This window comes from Hyperolius riggenbachi, chromosome 7 (genome assembly GCF_040937935.1).
Source record: "Hyperolius riggenbachi isolate aHypRig1 chromosome 7, aHypRig1.pri, whole genome shotgun sequence".
Classification (NCBI taxonomy): domain Eukaryota; kingdom Metazoa; phylum Chordata; class Amphibia; order Anura; family Hyperoliidae; genus Hyperolius; species Hyperolius riggenbachi.
Window position 1 is genome coordinate 296,375,819 of NC_090652.1, and position 17,592 is coordinate 296,393,410.

The following is a 17,592-nucleotide window of genomic DNA, read 5'->3' on the forward strand; positions in this document are numbered from 1 at the left end:
AGCTGTTACTGAACAGCTACTGTAACAAAAACGCCTGGCAAACCGCTCTGAAATGCCGTTTTACAGAGCGGTTTGTGTTCTTCCTATACTTTACATTGGAGGCAGAAACGCCCCCGCAATCCAAAATCTGCAGCAGCCCGGGAGTATGCGTTTCTGCAAAACGCCTCCAGCTCTGGTGTGAACCACCCCATCGAGATACATTGACCAAGCGTATCCGCAAGCAGCTGCAAAAACGCTAAAAAACCCGTTCGGTGTGCACCAGCCCTCAGTGAGCAAAAACATGAACCTAGATAGCCATTACGGGACAAATTCTAATTACAAAACAAGAACCGTGTGAAATTAAAATGCAACATGGGGCCCGTACGCAATTCACTTTTTCTCCTGAGTTTTCTCCTAGGAGATATTTTTCAACTTTGATTTAAAATAGTACTGTTAAAATTATTTTGAGCCTGTGTTTGCTTGCTGGTTGTTTAAAAGGCATTCTATGTACAAGTAGTGATAATATCACTTAAGAGAAAACTCAAGTGAAAAAGTGAATTGCATATGGGCCATGGACTCTAAGCTTGTGGGCACTGCGTGTAGTAAATATCCTACACCGCACTTGTGGCTGTCTAAGCCTGATGCAGCGTAGGATTTACGCCACCTGCCATTTTCGCCCCTGACGCGATCGTGCGCACCCAGAAGGGGAGATTAAGCTGTCATGAAAGCTGATGTCTCCCCTCAGTGATCAGGAGCCATCACGATTGGCTCCTGATCACTACGATCGCCAGCGGAATGGCGGTCTAAGGGGAAGAGGAGGATCCACTCACCTTCACTCTGGCCGGCATTCCCGCTCGCTCTGATTTACGGTAAGTGTCGGGTCCCGGCTTGATGACGTCATCAAGCCGTGACCCAAAACTTAATGGCAGTGCAAGTGAGGATGCCGTGCAGAGCGGAGGGGGCTAGAGCTGCTCATCGCTGGAGCCTGGGAGGTGAGTAAAGGCTGCTGGCAATACGGGGGACACCAGGCCCAGCCATCTATAGATTGCCCCCCCCCTTATGTAAAATGGCCTGGTCAGGCAGCCGGTCCCCAAAGGGTTAAGAATATCTCAAAAAAACCTTCATAAATAAAAAGACAATAATGCAAGAATTTTGTAATAACATTAATGAGTTTATTTAGAGAGATGGGGAAACACAAGCGATCTAATTAAAAGGTTCTCCATTTGTTTGGTTTAGTCATATTATAATACACTGTACAGACATATAAACTGTATACTGTCGTACGTAACCCACATACTGACAGATACAACTAAACAACTCTACAAACACGACTGTATATACAGGGAATTATGAACACAAATACTCACATGTACCCAACTCATCACACACACACAGGACTGCACGGATCAGAGCAAGGTTACGAGAAGCACAACCCCCAGGTGCTGAGGAACTACAAGCCCCAGCATGCCCTGCAGAGCTTTGCAGGAGCTTGAAGTTCTTGAACAACTGAGGGATTTCAATGCTATCAGTAGACGGCTGTCATGGAAACCTTTGCTCCTTCTATTAGCTTACATAATAAAATTTCCTGCACCTTATTTTAATGTTGAACTGGTATGTTGAAGTCTCTGAATAAACACTATGGGTCATTCTTCCACAGGATACAATTCACAGAGAAATTCCCGAGAGCAATATTGTGACTTTGTTACACTAAATTCTGACGAGTGTTGTGCGACTTTGTAAGGAAAACAATATATAGCGTGAAAAGCACTGCAGGAAAAAACAAACTCTCCTTAGATTTAAATGACACATGTAGGAACTGTCGGTCCAATTCAGACTGCTTTTTAAAAATGTTAGAATTCACTTCCTTGAAACCATGGCAACGGCATACCATTTGTGTACAGAAGTCCCCAGAATTCTCATCACCCTGCTTGTGTAATGGTCTCGTTATGTAACTTACGTTTTCAGAGATTAAATCTACTATATATTTGTTGTTAATTGATGGCGAAATGCATATTCTGACAACTAGAAAAGGTACAAACACCCATTTTCTCTCCTGAATTGGGGGGGAAGGGGCAGAATGCTTCCCACCATAACTACTCCAGCCTGACAATGGCTTTTTTTCTCCCCTGCAGGGGTGAGATGGACAGTGGAAAAACAGGCCGGCAGACTTCATACCATCCACTGCTCAAGCTGTAAAAGGTTACATCGCCAATGTTAGTTGAGGTCCGGGGGTGACAATATGTACAGTTCAGTATCCCCAGGCGTTAAGTCTCTATATACACAAGCAAAGCATAGCCTGCATGGAAAGGTATGTGCACCCTGCAGGTACCTCTAAAGCCCCATCTACACGATTACGATTCTATTTACGATCCGATTAAATTCGACATGTCCGATCGGGATTCGATTGGCCATTGCAAAACAATGGCAAATCAAACTGAATCGAATCAAATCCCGATCGGACATGTCGGATTTAATCGGATCGTAAATAGAATCGTAATCGTGTAGATGGGGCTTTAGAGGTACCTGCAGGGTGCACATACCTATGGATAAGCAGAAATATCGCTTTACACTTTGAAACCTTAATGGGATTTCACATAAAAATGTAGACCGGATTCATCTGGGGTGATTCTGTACAGTGGGAGAGAGGGATTACTGCCTCCCAGAGATTCTGAGAGATTTTGAGATTGAGACGGTAATTGATCGATTTCACAAGTGACATCTGCTGGTGAAGTCTGGTATTGCAGCCAGACATTCCCTTGGAGACACCTGTATTTTATTGGTTCGTCTTTAGTCCAGCAGGTGGAAGGAGAAGACTAAAATGTTATTAATATGCATTTATATATCTCTGCAATCTTCTGCAGCACTTTTCAGAGTACATACTCATGTCACTGACTGTCCTCAGAGGAGCTCACAATATAAACCTACCATGCAGACACTTGGAGAACATACAAACTCCATACAGATGGTGCCCTGGCTGAGATTTGAATCAGGGACCCAGCGCTGCAAGGTGAGAGTAGTGTTGCTCTCAGCTACTCGTAATCTAAATTTAAAAATAGATAATGCTGCCCGCGGCCAAGGAGAGTTAACTTACCTATGCCCCCCCTATAGATGATGCGTTCCACCCACAAGCCACGTAACTACACTACTTCCTCCTTCAAATCCGGAATAAGGAAGTAGTGGATTTACATGGCCAGCGGGTGGAACACATCGTCTATAGGCGGAGGCATAGGCAAGTTAACTCCCCCTCGGCTGCTGGCAGCGTGGTCTAAGTTACATTTCAATTACGAGTAGCTACTCATAGAGAACACTAGGCGAGAGTACATGCTGCCGGCAGGAAGGGAACAATTAAAATGTGAGATTTGTACTTTCTTGGAAATGCTCTTAAAAAGTGGACCAGTGACCCAAAGAGGCACCATTTCTATGGACATATTAAATGATACCACCTCTATATTCACAAGGAACCAAAGGCTTTGTCGTATGTGCCGTATAGACGTGTAATTATGCTAAATTACCCAAAATTGCTCCTACCTCTCTATCTTCACTAGATTGCCAGTATATACACGAATTGAACAGAGGGTATTGTGGCACCAATTTAGCATATTTAAAGAGTAGAGGTTCCTATAGAATAAAATTTGGCTTGTGGCATCACTGGATCATACTGGGGACAATCAAAGAGAAATAGAGGGGGGCGAATGAAGAAGTCCACAGCAACTAATCAAAATATTTCCTTTCCTCTTTTCAGACCACTGTCGGGAAATGGGGCGTGACTGGACGAGACGGGGTTAAGCTGGGTATATGGTTTTCAAAGAAATTTTATCTGCATTCGCTAAAATGTTTATGTGCAAATCAGTTTGCGTTTCAACAACACATAAAAAGACAAAAAAGAAATTCAAAAACATCACTTCAGCATTTCTCTGTCCAATCTGGTGGGTAAAAAAATAAATTAACTTAAAAAAAATTAAAAAAAAACTGGACAGAAAGGTTTGGGGTAAAGCAGCGACAGCATGCATATCGATTATTGTACAAGCCCTTTCTGGAGTCCCCCTTCACTATCTACAATGGCCACCGACGGTCCAATTTCTAGCGAAAAATCATTCAAGCGACCAGAAATTCTGATCAGCTTGGTTGTGAGTAAGCTCTGTTGATGGGCACAATCGATTTCGAACAATTATGAAAACAGTTGTCCGATTGGATTTTCATTGAACCAAAATTTGGATTTTCTTGTTGGATAAGATAGATAGGAAGCAAAGATTGGTTCATTGATGGCATAGTGAACAATTTCACTTTCGATCACAATTGTCTGATCGCTCGATTTTTCACTAGAAATTGGATCGTTAGTGGCCACCTTAAAGGGGAGTATTCACCGGAGATTTGTTTGAGGGCAGCTGCAACTAACAAGTGGGGGTCAACAAAGAGCAGAATTCAAATCCACATACCAGCGTAACACTCTTACAGAGACTTAGGGCTGGTTCAGACGGGCGTTTTTGTGGCGTTTAACGCAGCGTTTCAGACGCAGCGTTTTTTGGGATCTACTGCCATCCCATGCAAGTGAATGGGAGCGTTTAGAGCTGGCTTTTGCAGGCTTTCATGAAAGCCTGTCAGTAGATCCCAGCGTTGCGTCTAGTCTCAAAAGCAACATGCTGCTTTCAGAGGCAGTAAACGCGAGGAAACAATAGCAGAGACCAGAACTGCTAGCCTTGAACGCCTTTTTAAAAGCTAGCTTTTAAACGCTGGCGTTTGAACGCAATACCAAGCAAAAGCTCAGCAGACGCCCGTGTGAACCAGCCCCAAGTCAGATAACCAATCATTTGGGTGAGCCAGTTTATCGGCCATTGACCCAAGTGGACTGGATTAGCTAGAGTGGAAGGGGGGAGGGTTCTGCAAAAGAACAGATTATTATATGCATGTAATAACACTATATATGCAAGTTTACGGGGTGAAATTAAAAAGGCAGGGGTGGTTAGTTTGGATTAAAAAAACAAAAACGCTTTCTCTATAGAGAAAACTGGTCATGAACTGTGCTTTTAGCCAATGCCCAGCGTGAATACCACTGTCATCCTGCAGAGGGCAGCACGCACAGCAGCTTATAAACCTTCTTGAGCGTTGGAGCCGGCAGTGTGAAGGGAGGCGTGGCTTTCCCCTCGGCTCACTGGACCTAGGAATCCGGGTCCTCCGGCTTTAGATGGGAGGCTAACTGCTTCTCAGCTTGCTCTAGCTCCTCCTCCATCAGATCCAGCTCTCCCTGCTCCAGAAGCTCAAAATCCTCCCCGTCTCCTCCGGAATCCTGACTTTCAGGACGCGAGAGTCCCGGGCGGCTGGGAGCTGTGACTGGGCTCTGCAGGGTGGCCTCCTGGCTTCGGGCCTGAATTTCACTCTCCGGTCCTGACATTTGGCCTTTCCCATTGAAATGTGTGTTGACAAAGTGCAGCGGGCAGGTCAAGGCTGGCAGGAGCTCTTCACGGTTCAGGGTCAGGGGTTGTGTGGGTAAAAGTGAAGTTTCAGAAGCTGGCAGGTGTTTCCCGTCTCCGGAGCGGCGTCCTAACCAAAGGGGGGAATCGGAGGGGTCTGTGGCAGCGAGAGAATCCTCAGGCACCGAGCTTGGCTGGTCCAAGTCTAGAAGCAAGAGAAGGCGTAAAACAAATGTCCAAGCGAGCCCATTTATATTACACTCAGTGTTCTCCCCATGCTCTTTTACCCAGGTGCTTCACCCGGCTAGTTTTTGTGACCACCCGGCTGTCACGGCTTACCTCCTCCTATGCTGTAAGCATAGTTACTCACCGGCCCTGCATTCTCTGCTTTCGCCCCACCCGGCTACCTTTTCATGCCACCTGGCTGGTGAACACTGACACTATATATGAAATCGGCAACACACAGCAAGAGTGGGGGCAGCTATGTTTGCCAGTTGCATACAAAATGCTGCGTTACAGGTTGTGGTTGTGTTTCCTTTCTCTTAAAGTGGGATAATTCTCCCAAAACTAAAATTCCAGTAGCTGCTCAAGGTTACAAAAAAGAACATTTGAAAGCATTCCCAAGTATTCCATGTGTATAAAATCATTTATTTTCACTACAGATAGCATTAGAAGCTTATCTCTTGTCATTGGCAAAGGCAAGACCCTCCCATTGTCTGTGTCTTCACCCCCCCCCCTTCCCTTGAACAGACACATCGCCCTGGCAACAGCTGAGTTACTTCAGCAGAGGGAGGGGGCAGAGTGAAGACACAAGCCCAGGGAGATTGTTGCCTCTGCAGATGACCTGAGATGAGTAAGCTTCTACTGCAGGGAATACTTGAGAATGCTTTGAAAATTCTTTTATGTAACCAAGAGTAGTTACTGAAATTTGTTTTTAGAATATAATACCACTATAAATTTTCCTGTTTTTTTGGTTTATCAAAGTTTGTCTGATTGAAAATAAAAGTTCTCTCCCCTCTAATCAACATCCCCGGCTAATCCTTCAGCATCCCCAGCAAAGGCTCAGGAATTGGAAAGGCTGGAGCACTTCTTTAAGAAAACAAGGGGGTTTAAGAGTTCTGGTAGTCTCTCTATTGAATTATCTGTAGTGTCATTTATTTCACTAGTTCACTCTAAATCTACCAGTATTTGCAATAGCTGCAGTGTAATGTGCAGGTTTCATTAGAATTCTACAAATACGTAAACAGCACTGGTTTCCCAATCTAATCACTTCCACAATCCTTACTTCTTGTAAAATACATTCTCCATAGTAACAAACGTTGGTTCAATACACTTTTCTCCTGGATTTCCTCAAGCACAAGTTTTCTCATCTTATATACAGGATGCCTAATCAGCACTTAGCAAGCAAGTGAAAAAGTCATAAAGTGGTTAAAGAAAACCTGAAGAGAAAAAAAAAAAATGGAGGCTGACATGCATTTCCTTTTCACCTTTAAAGAGACACTGAAGCGGAAAAAAAAAATGATGATATAATGAATTGGTTGTGTAGTAGAGCTAAAGGTGGCCATACACTGGTCGATTTGCCATTAGATCGAACCAACCGATAGATCCCTCTCTGATCGAATCTGATCAGAGAGGGATCGTATGGCTGCCTTTACTGCAAACAGATTGTGAATCGATTTCAGAATGAAATCGATTCAATATCTGTGAAGCTGTCGCTGACCCCCCCTGCATACATTACCTGATCCGGCCGGCACGAGTCCCCCGGTCTCCGCTGTCTTCTTATCCGCTCTGGGCTCCAGGGCTGCAGCTTCCCTGAACTAAACTTCCTGTCGTGACAGGAAGAAGTGAAGCCTGCCGGAACCCAGCGGAGAAGGAGCAGCGGTGACACGCGCCGGCGGTACAGGTAATGTATTGCCGCTAGCGTCGGTCGTCGGGCATTCGAACGCCGCTATCAACGCACTCCCGACCCGCCGGCGATCGAGGGAAATCTTCTGCACGGACGGATCGACGGGAACGATTTCGAATGGAAATCGATCGTTCTGTCAACGTTTGTGCAACGATTTCACAGCAGATTCGATCAGTGATCGAATCTGCTGTATATCGGCTGGAAAATCGTTTAGTGTATGGGCCCCTTAAGAAATAAAGCATTAGGAGTAGAGACACAAGTCTAATATTTGTTTCCAGTACAGGAAGAGTTAAGGTGGCCATACACTGGTCGATTTGCCATCAGATCGACCAACAGATAGATCCCTCTCTGATCGAATCTGATTAGAGAGGGATCGTATGGCTGCCTTTACTGCAAACAGATTGTGAATAGATTTCAGCATGAAACCGATCACAATCTGTGAAGCTGCCGCCCCCCTCCCGCCAGCTGTACATTACCTGATCCGGCCGGCGCAAGTCCGCCGGTCTCCGCTGTCTTCTTCTCCGCTCCGGGTTTCAGACCGGCTGGCTTCACTTCCTGTCCAGGGAAGTTTAAACAGTAGAGGGCACTCTACTATTTAAACTACCTGCAGGGACAGGAAGTAGCCAGTAACCCGGAACCCAGCGGTGAAGGAGCAGCGGTGACAGTGGGGGCTCGCCCCAGCCGGATCAGGTAATGTATTGCCGTTAGCGTCGGTCGTCGGGCATTCGAACGCCGCTATCAATGCACTCCCGACCCACCGGTGATCGAGGGAAATCTTCTGCACCGCACGGACGGAATGACGGGAACCGTCGGGAACGATCAATTTCGGACGGAAATCGATCGTTTGGTCAGCGTTTGCGCAACGATTTCACAGCCGATTCGATCACAGTGATCGAATCGGCTGTATATCGGCAGGAAAATCGGTAAGTGTATGGGCCCCTTTAAAAATCTCCAGTTATCTATGCAAATAGCCATTGAGCTCTGCGACTTTGAAAGTCCTGGAGAGCTCTGACTTCTGATTAGGTTATCTCAGCTGTATTGTGTTTTTCTTTTGCAGAAAACCGTTCAGGCCAGGTCAAAAGTTCACTGCCTGGTCTGCAAAAACTTTAATGCTGGGCATACTCAAACCGTTTCTGCGGCTTGATTAGCCGCCGGATCGACACCCGCCGCGTCCCCGCGTGCGCCTGGATCAATTCCCACGGGCGCTTCCTTATCTTCCGCGGGTATCGAGTGGGGAATCGATCCGGTGGGCAATCGGACATGTCGGAAATGATCAATCAAGCCATCAGCGACTCGATTGATAAGGAGAATCTAACCGTGTATGCCCACGGCTGGGCATACACGATAAGTTTAGCCAGCGGCTTGATGCCGTCGCGTCCCCCCTCGTATTGATCCCGGGGGGTCATCGGACCTGTCTGATATTATCAATCGCGCCATTAGCGGCTCGATTGATAAGGACATTCTTGAACCGTGTATGTTTAGCATTAGAATGCTGAGTAATGTGTAAACTGCAAGTATTATGCTGGGTTACACCATACAATTTTCTGTTAGATTTACTGTTGCAATGCATAATTAGATTATTTTCGGTAGAGAATGGTCATTATCTCCTGCTGAGTAGAACAATGCCTAATTGCTCGGCAGATAGATCGTAAGATAGATACATTTCCAACATGTTGAACTTTATCTATCTGGCAGGTAAATCTAATGCTGGGCATACACGGCGCGTCCCCGCTCGTCTGCGCGTGGATCGATCCCCGCTGGCACTCCTTATCAGCCGCTCGATTCCCCGCCATTTTCCACCAGCGGGGATCCAGCGGGGTCATCGGACTTGCTGAATATTATCAGCTCCCGGCATCAGCTGCTGGATACACGGTACAGAAACGTATCGTGTATCCCCAGCATAACAGAAAATTGTATGGTGTAAACCCAGCAGAATGATGCAATGTTATAAAAAAGCTGTATAACTGAAAATAAAAATATGAGAATCTTTTTTTTTTGCTATCAGTTCTAGTAGTTACCCCTACTACACAACCAATTCATATCATAATTTATTTATTTTTTTGCTTCAGTGTCTTTTAAGCAGTTTCAAACAAATGTTATCGTTTGAAAGCTGCGGTGCATTCTAAACCTCTGTCAGCTCATCTTGTTTGGCTGCCTAGTGTGTGGCAGGGAGCAATTTTAGTTACCTGTCCTGGACGGCTTCTTCGCTTCCTCCACCGGCGGCTCTGAACTTCCCACAGGTCTTCAGGGTCCCGATCACATCTGGTCACATGATATGACATGATCGGTATCCAGAAGACCGTGTCACTGTTCCAGCTCCTGGAAGAGGGGTGATGGAAGAAATGCTTCCATTACCCCTCCTCCACCATGGGGTGGCACTGTAACGTTGATATGGTCTCCTGGATCTCGATGACACGTCATGCCATGTGATCGGAACAGAGAAGACAGTCGGGAGTACGTCGCTGGCGCGGTTGAGGAAGAAGGAGCCGATCCAGCCGTCCGGACAGGTATCTGGAAAAGCTCCCTGCCGGCCACTCTGCATACTCTGATAGCCTATTTAGACCAAGTGTCCACCGGCCTCAGGAGAGCAGCAGATAGCAGGGAGTCTAGTGGGAAGCGAGGTCCATCAAGCCTCTCATGAATCAGTCTACATAATGCAAAACATTTCCTATAAAGGACTCAACCCTCCAAGAATAAATATCCAAGTATTTCATGCATTTTACAAGCGGTGGTACAGCATAAAAACCTGTACAACTTTCGGCCAGTCACCGTTTCTCAAGTTACCCTTGAAGGGTCGAGTCCTTTATGGCAGGGCTTTTCAACCTTTTCACTAACTGTACCACTTTTATCGCCTGAAAAATGTCAAGTACCACCAGTGTGTCTGGGCAGTAGATAGGACCTGATCAGGCTCGGCTGTTTCCACCAGAGCTGAGCCAAGAGCCGATACTGCGCATTCACTCACGCCGACAAGGAGATATTCGGGGGGGGGGGGGGGGGGGGGGTGTCCCAGCCCTGGATGCCCTCTACTGAGGAGGAAGCCTCTTTGGGATCCAGAGGCTTTCCCCTCCTTAAGTACCCCCAGGGGCACTTTTTTCTTACAGGTACACATTAAGAAAAAGAGGGGGGAGGGGGCATATGGGAGGGGAATAGCAGGAGGCATTGATAGGGAAAATGATTAAAATTAGATTGCTAGCCTACAGATGGCCATTATTGGCCATCTGTTGGTAGATAGCCAATATCGGTAGCCTCCCCTCACCACCAGATAGCTGGGCAGTGACTCACCACAAAGTTCGGCTGCCCCTCATTCGCTCCTCGCTGTGCTGCCCTGCAGAATAGTTCAAACCTCAGATTACTGGTAACCCGTCCGCAGTACAGAGATATCGGTGCACAGTGACGGCACGTATACTTCAAATACCGGCAGTGAGCAGTGATGTCACTTTATTGCATTTGAAGTATACTACTTCTGTATTTGAAGCATACCCGCCGTCATTGTGCACCATTCGCCTGGTTGTCTCCTCACCGCTGATCTAAAGTCTGAAGTATGCCGCAGGGCAGCAAGCAGCAGGACAGGACAAGCGGCAGGCGGGCAATTAAGTGGCAGGCAAACTTGGAATGAACCACCTGGCCAACAGCAAAGTATCACTGGCTGAAAAGCCCTGCTTTATGGGCCTTTAGGGCCAGTCACCCTTTGTCAAGTGCTATTTATGCTTAAAGGGTTGAGTCCTTTATGGGAAACTTTTTGCATTTTGTACCCTGCTAGCCTGCTGGGGAAGGCACACTTCTCCAGCAGCAGGAAAAATGTTGGCCTTGCAGCCAGTAAGTTTTACTTTATTTGGCTGCTAAAGGGTTAAACAATGCTGATTACCTGCCTGTCCTGCTGATCCTCTGCATGCAGAGTTTTTAACTGAGGTGTGACTGGATTAGCCACGTGCTTGTTTCAAGTGTGCGATTCAGACACTACTGATGCCAGAAACATCGGCAGGACTGCCGGGCAACTGGTATTGTTTAAAAATAAATCAATATGGATGCCTCCATATAACTCTCACTTCAGGTGTCAAGATTTGGAACAACCGGCTTTAGGCACTTTTTTTGAATTGCTGGGGGCTGAAAAAGTATTTTATTGAGGTATGAAAACATCTCTAGTTAGAAAATGCAGGAGAAAAAAAAATTACTGAATAAGGTCTAGGCTGAAAAAAAAAAAATGTTCCTAACTGTATCACAACAGTAGCAATTTGTATCTCCACAGACAGCTACTAATGTACAATAAAAATTGCTGCTAGTAATTGGTTAACAGGTGTGTGCGTCTGTCGTATTGATTGTGTTTTTTCTCTATCAATTTTGAACTGGCTTCTCCCTCCCAGGCTAGACTGATGTGATCATTGTTTTTTTTTTTTTTTTTTTTTAAAGGGTAGGGGGTTTGTTACTGAATAAAGCTATTTGATATTTGGCATCCCCTGGGTGATGCCACTTTCTGTTTAACCACTTCAGCCCACAAATCTCATGCATCCGAGCAACGTTCACCTCCCATTCATTCGCCAATAACTTTATCGCTACTAATCACAATTAATTGATCGATATCTTGTTTTTTCCGCCACTAATTAGGCTTTCTTTAGGTAGTACATTTTGCTATGAATTATTTTTTTCTAAATCCATTCTAACAGGAAGATTAAGAAAGAAATGGAAAAAAAATCATTGTTTCTCAGTTTTTGGCCATTGTAGTTTAAAATTAATACATGCTACCGTAATTAAAACCCATGTATTTTATTTGCATATTTGTCCTGCTTATTACGGCTTTTAAATTATGTCCCTATCCCAATTTATGGCACCGATATTTTATAAAGGTGCATTTTATCAATTTGCGTTCATCACTATTTACAAGCTTATGATTAAAAAAAATGAATAAGATGCTTTCTTAACATGTATATTTAAAAAGTTTAGACCCTTAGGTAACTATTTATGTAGTTTTTTTTTTTTAATTGTAATTTTTTTTTATTTATTTTTTAATTAAAAAATGTATGTGGGTGATTTTAGTTTGGGAGGTAAACAGCTACCGTGTATTTAGATGTAATATAATGTAATTCTTTATTTAAAAAATGTATGTGGGTGCAGTTTACAGTGAAAAAAGTTCATGGAGCGTAAGATGACGCTGCCAGGAACTATTAGGAGGCTGTACATTTTTTTTTCCGGGCAGAAATACTGAGCTCTCTGCTTAGAAAGCGTCGGTATTTCTCCGGGGGGCTTAGATCGGTGAATGGGAATTATATTCCCATTCACTGATCGGGGGGCTAGCAGCAGGCAGCGGGAGCGCGCACCACGCTGCAGGAGCAGCACAGTCTATCTGGACGGATATATCCGTCCAGATGGGGTCAAGTGGTTAAAGAGAAACCGTAACCAAGAATTGAACTTCATCCCAGTCAGTAGCTGATACCCCCTTTCCCACGAGAAATCTTTACCTTTTCACAAAACGGATCATCAGAGGGCTCTGTATGGCTGATATTGGGGTAAAACCCCTCCCACAGTGTGATGTCATGACCAAGGTCCTGAGATCACACTGCGGGAGCCTTGTTGCGGGAAATAACAGCCGTTTACAGCTTTTTCCAACTGCCAAAAAAGCAAGCAGCATCTCCTTCCACTGACATCACCTGCCAGCAGTACAAAAAATGTCACCATGCGAGAAATGTCAGAATGTAAATCAGGGAGAGGAAACATTTTACAATGGGCAAAACACTGACTAAATCATTTATACGTAATTATTGTAAAAATGAAGCACTTTTTTATTACATTATTTTCACTGGAGTTCCTCTTTAAGATACTGATCATTAATCTTTAGACCGCTTTGTCCATGCAGGATTACGCGCAGTGTTCTCACCCTCTGACACGTCAGTTAGCTGCGGGGTAGTTGCCCTGGATACGGAGAAACCGCCACTCTCCAGGATAGAGGCCTCTTCATCTGACAGCTCAGAGTCAGTAATCGAGAGGGCCAGGGCCGTCAGCCTCACATCCATCTGCAAGGGAACATTCACAGAAAACATCAAATCTCATTCATACTCGTCAAGAGGAATCGTGCTTTATAACAACCCCTTTTTAGACGCCATCTGTACTTGATCTCTAGCATTGATCTCTGCTGCCTCCATGCGTGCCTATACAAATGGCAGTATATGCTGATCTATGCTTCAAAAATTAGCTTCTGACATGTTCCTTACCACTTTTGCAATGTCCTCTTTCCTATAAAATTGTGCGTCTGCTGACCTTATCAACCCCATGCAGGTGTTATCAGCACTTCAGCACACACAAAGAATGCATACAGGCTACTGATGAGTAATTTCTTACTGTGAACAATGACAGCCACATGATAGCACTGTAAAATGGGCATAAACCAGTAATGCAAGTTTATTGTATTACTACATTACTAGACTTGCTGATAACCATGGTAACAGTATACAGCTTGGGGTAAAAGATGCCCAGAATCCTCCTTTCTCCATTTGTCTCACTGGTTCATAGATCTGCACAAAGCATAAAGTAAAACAAACTGGGGAAGCTTTATCAACACTAGGGGAAGCAAAACTAGTGCAAAAGTGAAGAAGTTGCTCACAGCAACCAATCAGAATTCTTGATCTGGGCAACTGTTCCATTTTTCTATTAAAGGGAAGGTTCAGGGAGGGTGGGGAAAAAATAAAAATCAATTTCCACTTACCTGGGGCTTCCTCCAGCCCGTGGCAGGCAGGAGGTGCCCTCGCCGCCGCTCCGCAGGCTTCCGGTGGCCGACCCGACCTGGCCAGGCCGGCTGCCAGGTCGGGCTCTTCTGCGCTCCAAGTCCTTGTACTTCTGCGTCCCACGCCGGCGCTCTGACGTCATCGGACGTCTGCCGGGCTGTACTGCGCATGCGCAGAACTACTGCGCATGCGCAGTACAGCCCGGCGGACGTCCGATGACGTCAGAGCGCCGGCGTGGGACGCAGAAGTACAAGGACTTGGAGCGCAGAAGAGCCCGACTTGGCAACCGGCCTGGCCAGGTCGGGTCGGCCACCGGAGACCACCAGGAGCCTGCGGAGCGGCGGCGAGGGCACCTCCTGCCTGCCACGGGCTGGAGGAAGCCCCAGGTAAGTGGAAATTGATTTTTATTTTTTATCCACCCTCCCTGAACCTTCCCTTTAATAGTCTTGTGGTGGTATAGATAAAATCGGTACCACTGCACCTTCTCACTTTGTTCTTCCACAAATCATGCAATAACACACTGAGGCTAGGAGCACACTAGGCAGTGCGGAAAAGCATGCGTTTTCTGCATTTCACGTTTCTACATTTTTGGATGCGTTCTGCATGCCTTTGGGATAGCGTTTGTGTTTTTTCAATAGTCCTCTGCATCTCCATTGAAATACATTGGCCTCAATTCTGGTAGCTATGTGAGGTAAATATTTTTTGGGAGGTAAAATACCTCATGAGGTATTTTCCTCGTTTTTTTTTTTTTAGCAATTCTGAAAGATTTTTCTCCCTTTCCGAACATGAGGTAAAACATGAGGTAAATGCATAAAGTGAGGTAAAACAAGTGGTATTTTAGCAGTAAGCATGCAGTAAATAAAATAGTAGTAGTCTAATTGTCTTCCATGAGTTAGGATAGTCTTTGGAAGATGTGTATTTTTTTGAGGGGGTGGGAAGATGTATTTGATTATGTAGCAACCTATAGAAAGTATATTTATAGGCATGCATTATAAAAAAATAAAATGGCATGCTCCCTGCCTCATGACATGCCTCTGCCCCTCTCTCTCCCTGCACCCTCCCCACGTCGCGATATAACCCCCACAAAATTAGCGGCAATAATTGTCACTATTTCGGAGGGTAAGGGAGGAGAGAGATATGCCTGCTTAAATGCCCACTAGGGCTTTCTACAGCTGTTGAGCAGCTGTCTCTCCCTGGCCACGCCCTCTGCAGCTTCCCCGCCTCCTTGCACACTTCGAGAGAATCTCTCTCCTTCCAGTGTCGTGACCCCAGAAGTCACAAAAAAAAAAAAAGAAGTGGGCCCTAGCAGGCCGACGGAGCGGAGGGGACAGCGGCTACCTCATCCGCCCAGCCCTCTGGAACAGGAAGCCTAGTATTTTTTTATTTTATTTGATTTTATAACCCCACCTTGGGCTCTCTTTAAGCACACCCATCTCTCTGGCAGCTGTCCTCTGCTGCTGCTGCCAGGGATCCTATTCTGGCCATGCTGCAGCCACGTGAGCATGGCCGCACCTGCACAGTAGCACGGAGCTGCCCAGAAATTCCTGAGGTCCGTAGGTGGCAATGAAGGACCGGAGGATCCAGAGGCTTCCCTATCCCTACTTATGAGATGTTTTTACCCCAGCTTCGGCTCAGGTACACTAAGTGAATTACTGTACACAAGTGAGGTGATACATTTGCAGCGTTTTCATGCCATGAGTCAGTCACTCACCTCGGGAGAGAATCCGGAGAGCTCAATCTCACTCTCACTGTCTGTCTCTGCGGTGGGCTCCTCCCCCTCTTCCTGCTCCTTCTTCACCAGTCTCTCTAGGAGGGGAAAATAAGACAGTCACTCAGGCTGATAACACACTTGCCATAACCGGCTTTCTAGTTTAGAATAGACTTGGAAATAGTCAGAGACTCTATAAGGTTTATACTATAATCTGTGTCCCCCTTGGACTCTTGTCACTAACATACATATGTACTATAGTAGTAACTAAATAATAGTAACTTTACATACACATGTGGGGTAAATCTTGCCCAAAGCATCTTTTGAGATTGGGTGAAGTAATGCCATGGACACACACTAGACAGAACTCAGCCGAGGCAGCCATTTGGGGTTGTATTGGCCGCATGTCTAAAGTGTGCATAACTGCCACCCGATATTGGTTAAAATAGACCTCAACTGAGAGAATTGCTCCCTGTGTGTAGTTAGAGAAAAGAGTCACTGTAATTCCTCCTCAGTAAGCAATCACACATGTGGTGTGGTTAAGCCCCATCTACATGTTACAATTCCACATGCGATCGATCAAATTCGATTGGATCGATTAACGCCGACATGTCCGATTGGGACTCGAACGATAGTGTGATCAATTTTGGTTAGTTATCAATGCAAAATCTACAACACTATCGATCGAGTCCCGATCGGACATGTCGGATTTAATCGATCCAATCAAATTTGATCCAATTGAATTCGATCGATCACACATGGAATTTTAACGTGTAGATGGGGCTTTAGCACTCTCGCCTTGCAGCGCTGGGTCCCTGGTTCAAGTCCCAGCCAGGGAACTATGTGCAAGGAGTTTGTATGTTCTCTCCGTTTCTACATGGGTTTACTCCAGGCACTCTGCTTTCCTCCCACATCCCCAAAACTTACAGATAAGTTCACTGGCTTCCTCCAAATTGGCTCTAGACTGCGAAACTTACACTACACGATACATACATAGACATATGACTATGGTAGGGATTAGATTGTGAGCCCCTCTGAGGGACAGTTAGTGACAAGACAATATATACTGTGAACAGCTTTCCGGAAGAAGTCGACGCTATACTAAAATATACTAAATAATAAGTGTAATTTGATCTCTCAGCTGTGTCAGCACAGAAATTCAGCACGAAAGCAGGAAGTAGCCACAATGCAGATTTACTGCAGGAGTTCTGTAAGTTATAACAAATTTTATTTTTCTTTAAAGGTTATTATGCTGTTGCTTATCTTTTAGAGCAGAGTGGAAGTTCTGTGTTCAGGTCCGCTTTAAAGGGTACCTGTGACTTTAGAAAATGCAAAAGTTTGATACTCACCTTAATAGAGGGAAGCCACTGTATAATCCAGGATTCCCTGTTCTTCTCTCCACCACACTGTGCCAGGGTTGAGACCTCGCAAGGCTCATCAACAAGGGCTTGTCAATGGGAGCACAGTTGCAAATGGATTGCGCTTGCACAATAGCACAGAGGCACTGGGCGAGCACAAGCAACTCTGTGTGCCTGCCCAGTGCAGCTGTGCTCGTTCATGGCCAGGAGCATGCCCATGAAGGGTCAGCGGTCCTGGCGTCCTACGGGGGTCTGGAGGAGGATTTGGGGAGACTCTAGATCAGAGGTTCTCAACGTGTGGTACGCGTACCCCAGGGGGTACTCCTGATGGTTCCAGGGGGTACTTGGGCTTGATATACTTAACCAAGAATAACCAATTTAGAGTTTTAGAAAATTATAAATCTTATTTAAACAACACCAAATTAGTATTTTAGTTAATTAAATGCAGTAGTAAATGCTTGGAAATAGTTTTTAACTAATTATCATGTACTACGATTAAATATATATTAGTCAAGGGGTA

At 45.4% G+C, this 17,592-nt stretch overlaps 1 protein-coding gene across 1 annotated transcript in view; it reads right to left on the reverse strand.

The window, feature by feature from the left end:
• Nucleotides 1-2,481: 2,481 nt before the first annotated feature.
• The window catches only part of RETREG2 (reticulophagy regulator family member 2), a 40,948-nt gene continuing 25,837 nt past the window's right edge, over nt 2,482-17,592 (reverse strand). Inside the window, exons 7-9 of the mRNA XM_068246009.1 lie at nt 15,718-15,812; nt 13,163-13,298; nt 2,482-5,592 (exon numbers count right to left, since the gene is read on the reverse strand). Coding sequence (XP_068102110.1) covers nt 5,135-5,592; nt 13,163-13,298; nt 15,718-15,812 — 689 coding nt within the window. The 3' untranslated portion in view covers nt 2,482-5,134. The remainder of the gene's footprint in view (nt 5,593-13,162; nt 13,299-15,717; nt 15,813-17,592) is intronic.